Source organism: Electrona antarctica (assembly GCF_951216825.1).
Source record: "Electrona antarctica genome assembly, contig: scaffold_1099, whole genome shotgun sequence".
Classification (NCBI taxonomy): domain Eukaryota; kingdom Metazoa; phylum Chordata; class Actinopteri; order Myctophiformes; family Myctophidae; genus Electrona; species Electrona antarctica.
The window spans coordinates 6,678-12,500 of record NW_027638211.1 but is presented as its reverse complement, the minus strand read 5'-3'; the positions used below and the strand labels follow the sequence as shown (position 1 = coordinate 12,500).

The 5,823-nt window shown below is 41.9% G+C and overlaps 1 protein-coding gene across 1 annotated transcript in view; it reads left to right on the top strand.

Annotated features, from left to right (window-relative positions):
* The window catches only part of LOC306918286 (rho guanine nucleotide exchange factor 17-like), a gene marked incomplete at its 3' end in the record, with an annotated part of 12,868 nt that extends 7,389 nt beyond the window's left edge, over positions 1-5,479 (top strand). The window contains 1 exon segment of the mRNA XM_079531160.1: positions 5,366-5,479. Coding sequence (XP_079387286.1) covers positions 5,366-5,479 — 114 coding nt within the window.
* Positions 5,480-5,823: the final 344 nt, after the last annotated feature.

Here is a 5,823-nt window from a genome sequence, read left to right as displayed (position 1 = left end):
CGCTCCACAGGCTGGGAGCACCGCTCCACAGGCTGGGAGCACCGCTCCACAGGCTGGGAGCATCGCTCCACAGGCTGGGAGCACCGCTCCACAGGCTGGGAGCGTCGCTCCACAGGCTGGGAGCCTCGCTCCACAGGCTGGGAGCGTCGCTCCACAGGCTGGGAGCGTCGCTCCACAGGCTGGGAGCGCCGCTCCACAGGCTGGGAGCGCCGCTCCACAGGCTGGGAGCACCGCTCCACAGGCTGGGAGCGTCGCTCCACAGGCTGGGAGCGTCGCTCCACAGGCTGGGAGCGTTGCTCCACAGGCTGGGAGCACCGCTCCACAGGCTGGGAGCACCGCTCCACAGGCTGGGAGCACCGCTCCACAGGCTGGGAGCACCGCTCCACAGGCTGGGAGCACCGCTCCACAGGCTGGGAGCGTCGCTCCACAGGCTGGGAGCACCGCTCCACAGGCTGGGAGCACCGCTCCACAGGCTGGGAGCGTCACTCCACAGGCGTCATCGAAATACTTCCCCCCCATTTTAGCCGACGAGATGGAACATCTTAAAGCGTGAATAACTCTTGATCTAAATCATTCCGTCCAATTCTAACCAAAGATCATGTCTTAGACGACCAATCGCGGTCCCGTTGCTAGTCGCGGTAGAATTAATCATACCTCCCGTTGTTGTCGATCGCCTCTAGAGTGTTTTGGCTACATCTAGCTACTTCAGCTACATCCAGGGTAACATCTGGTCAGTCCTAAATGTGCTCTGCTGCTGTAAATCGCTGCTGTAAATCGCTGCTGTAAATCGCTGCTATAAATCGCTGCAATAAATCGCTGGGCGCTCTGATATTTCTCTACACAAACAACAACAAACAAATTACAGTGTTTTAACCGGTTAGCTGCCATACTACTATTTGGCCAGGAGATGGGGTCGTTGCACAGTGCCAGCCGTATTTGAATACATGGCTAGCGGATGTTGACATCGACTTGAACCGGAAGTGAAAGTCGGCCAGGTCACAGTAGTATCTGAGCCTTTCTATTCTAACAACTAAGACCAGGTCACAGTAGTATCTGAGCCTTTCTATTCTAACAACTAAGACCAGGTCACAGTAGTATCTGAGCCTTTCTATTCTAACAACTAAGACCAGGTCACAGTAGTATCTGAGCCTTTCTATTCTAACAACTAAGACCAGGTCACAGTAGTATCTGAGCCTTTCTATTCTAACAACTAAGACCAGGTCACAGTAGTATCTGAGCCTTTCTATTCTAACAACTAAGACCAGGTCACAGTAGTATCTGAGCCTTTCTATTCTAACAACTAAGACCAGGTCACAGTAGTATCTGAGCCTTTCTATTCTAACAACTAAGTCAATCTAAGGTTTTATCATCATAACTAAGTCAATGTAAGGTTTTATTATCATAACTAAGTCAATGTAAGGTTTTATTATCATAACTAAGTCAATGTAAGGTTGTATTATCATAACTAAGTCAATGTAAGGTTTTATTATCATAACTAAGTCAATGTAAGGTTTTATTATCCTAACTAAGTCAATGTAAGGTTTTATTATCATAACTAAGTCAATGTAAGGTTTTATCATCATAACTAAGTCAATGTAAGGTTTTATCATCATAACTAAGTCAATGTAAGGTTTTATTATCATAACTAAGTCAATGTAAGGTTTTATTATCATAACTAAGTCAATGTAAGGTTTTATTATCATAACTAAGTCAATGTAAGGTTTTATTATCATAACTAAGTCAATGTAAGGTTTTATCATCATAACTAAGTCAATGTAAGGTTTTATCATCATAACTAAGTCAATGTAAGGTTTTATTATCATAACTAAGTCAATGTAAGGTTTTATTATCATAACTAAGTCAATGTAAGGTTTTATTATCATAACTAAGTCAATGTAAGGTTTTATTATCATAACTAAGTCAATGTAAGGTTTTATTATCATAACTAAGTCAATGTAAGGTTTTATCATCATAACTAAGTCAATGTAAGGTTTTATCATCATAACTAAGTCAATGTAAGGTTTTATCATCATAACTAAGTCAATGTAAGGTTGTATTATCATAACTAAGTCAATGTAAGGTTTTATTATCATAACTAAGTCAATGTAAGGTTTTATTATCATAACTAAGTCAATGTAAGGTTTTATTATCATAACTAAGTCAATGTAAGGTTTTATCATCATAACTAAGTCAATGTAAGGTTTTATTATCATAACTAAGTCAATGTAAGGTTTTATTATCATAACTAAGTCAGTGTAAGGTTTTATTATCATAACTAAGTCAATGTAAGGTTTTATTATCATAACTAAGTCAATGTAAGGTTTTATTATCATAACTAAGTCAATGTAAGGTTTTATTATCATAACTAAGTCAATGTAAGGTTTTATTACCATAACTAAGTCAATGTAAGGTTTTATTACCATAACTAAGTCAATGTAAGGTTTTATTATCATAACTAAGTCAATCTAAGGTTTTATTATCATAACTAAGTCAATGTAAGGTTTTATTATCATAACTAAGTCAATGTAAGGTTTTATTATCGTAACTAAGTCAATGTAAGGTTTTATTATCATAACTAAGTCAATGTAAGGTTTTATTATCATAACTAAGTCAATGTAAGGTTTTATTATCATAACCAAGTCAATGTAAGGTTTTATTATCATAACCAAGTCAATGTAAGGTTTTATTATCATAACCAAGTCAATGTAAGGTTTTATTATCATAACCAAGTCAATGTAAGGTTTTATTATCATAACCAAGTCAATGTAAGGTTGTATTATCATAACTAAGTCAATGTAAGGTTTTATTATCATAACTAAGTCAATGTAAGGTTGTATTATCATAACTAAGTCAATGTAAGGTTTTATTATCATAACTAAGTCAATGTAAGGTTTTATTATCATAACCAAGTCAATGTAAGGTTTTATTATCATAACCAAGTCAATGTAAGGTTTTATTATCATAACTAAGTCAATGTAAGGTTTTATTATCATAACTAAGTCAATGTAAGGTTGTATTATCATAACTAAGTCAATGTAAGGTTTTATTATCATAACTAAGTCAATGTAAGGTTTTATTATCATAACTAAGTCAATGTAAGGTTTTATTATCATAACTAAGTCAATGTAAGGTTTTATCATCATAACTAAGTCAATGTAAGGTTTTATCATCATAACTAAGTCAATGTAAGGTTTTATCATCATAACTAAGTCAATGTAAGGTTTTATTATCATAACTAAGTCAATGTAAGGTTTTATTATCATAACTAAGTCAATCTAAGGTTTTATTATCATAACTAAGTCAATGTAAGGTTTTATTATCATAACTAAGTCAATGTAAGGTTTTATTATCATAACTAAGTCAATGTAAGGTTTTATTATCATAACTAAGTCAATGTAAGGTTTTATTATCATAACTAAGTCAATGTAAGGTTTTATCATCATAACTAAGTCAATGTAAGGTTTTATTATCATAACTAAGTCAATGTAAGGTTTTATTATCATAACTAAGTCAATGTAAGGTTTTATTATCATAACTAAGTCAATGTAAGGTCAAATCAAGCGCAGAATATCGCATTTTTGCAGATTATGAGCCATTAAGCATATAGATACGGCATGGGGGGCGTGCATGGGCGTGCACGGGCATGCACGGGCGTGCACGGGCGTGCATGGGGGGCGTGCATGGGGGGCGTGCATGGGGGGCGTGCATGGGGGGCGTGCATGGGCGTGCACGGGCGTGCATGGGGGGCGTGCATGGGGGGCGTGCATGGGCGTGCACGGGCATGCACGGGCGTGCACGGGCGTGCATGGGGGGCGTGCATGGGCGTGCACGTGCATGGGGGGCGTGTATGGGGGGCGTGCACGTGCATGGGGGGCGTGCATGGGGGGCGTGCATGGGCGTGCACGGGCATGCACGGGCGTGCATGGGGGGCGTGCATGGGGGGCGTGCATGGGCGTGCACGGGCGTGCACGGGCGTGCATGGGGGGCGTGCATGGGGGGCGTGCATGGGCGTGCACGGGCATGCACGGGCGTGCATGGGGGGCGTGCATGGGGGGCGTGCACGGGCATGCACGGGCGTGCACGGGCGTTATTATCATAACTAAGTCAATGTAAGGTTTTATTATCATAACTAAGTCAATGTAAGGTTTTATTATCATAACTAAGTCAATGTAAGGTTTTATTATCATAACTAAGTCAATGTAAGGTTTTATTATCATAACTAAGTCAATGTAAGGTTTTATTATCATAACCAAGTCAATGTAAGGTTTTATTATCATAACCAAGTCAATGTAAGGTTTTATTATCATAACTAAGTCAATGTAAGGTTTTATTATCATAACTAAGTCAATGTAAGGTTTTATTATCATAACTAAGTCAATGTAAGGTTTTATTATCATAACTAAGTCAATGTAAGGTTTTATTATCATAACTAAGTCAATGTAAGGTTTTATCATCATAACTAAGTCAATGTAAGGTTTTATTATCATAACTAAGTCAATGTAAGGTTTTATCATCATAACTAAGTCAATGTAAGGTTTTATTATCATAACTAAGTCAATGTAAGGTTTTATTATCATAACTAAGTCAATGTAAGGTTTTATTATCATAACTAAGTCAATCTAAGGTTTTATTATCATAACTAAGTCAATGTAAGGTTTTATTATCATAACTAAGTCAATGTAAGGTTTTATTATCATAACTAAGTCAATGTAAGGTTTTATCATCATAACTAAGTCAATGTAAGGTCAAATCAAGCGCAGAATATCGCATTTTTGCAGATTATGAGCCATAAAGCATATAGATACGGCATGGGGGGCGTGCATGGGCGTGCACGGGCATGCACGGGCGTGCACGGGCGTGCATGGGGGGCGTGCATGGGGGGCGTGCATGGGGGGCGTGCATGGGCGTGCACGGGGGGCGTGCATGGGGGGCGTGCATGGGCGTGCACGGGCATGCACGGGCGTGCACGGGCGTGCATGGGGGGCGTGCATGGGCGTGCACGTGCATGGGGGGCGTGTATGGGGGGCGTGCATGGGCGTGCACGGGCATGCATGGGGCGGCGTGCATGGGGGGCGTGCATGGGCGTGCATGGGCATGCACGGGCGTGCATGGGGGGCGTGCATGGGGGGCGTGCATGGGCGTGCACGGGCATGCACGGGCGTGCATGGGGGGGCGTGCATGGGCGTGCACGCGGGATGTTTGGTCGTTTTTACGTGAAAGTCAGTCTAGCCTAAAATACGGCCGTAATGGTCCACAGTTAACCTGTTAACCTGCCACAGGTTAGTTTTAACCTGCTCTCTCTCTCTCTCTCTCTCTCTTCCCCCCCCCCCCCCCACCCCTCTCTCTCTCTCTCTCCCCCCTCCAGAAAGCGGTCGGAGGGAAGAAGGACCGATCTCTGTTCCTGTTCAGTGATCTGTTGATCTGCACCACCTTGAAGAGGAAGAGTGGCTCTCTGAGGAGGTCCTCTATGAGTCTGTAAGACTACACTACCCACAATGCCCCACTGCACCACACACACACACACACACACACACACACACACACACACACACTGAGGAGGTCCTCTATGAGTCTGTAAGACTACCCTACCCACAATGCCCCACTGCACCACACACACAGGCCCAATCCCAATTGCCTCCCTCAAGCCCTGAGCCCTGGACCCTCATTGACTTTAGTGACGTCAGCTGTAAGTGTTTGAGGGTGAGAGGCTGCAAGGGCTCCAAATTGTTGTGTGAAAGAAATGGGACAGCACTTTGAAGATGAGTCCGCCATTCATGACACTTTGCATTATAAAAACTGTCCCTATTCACAGTCAGTACATAC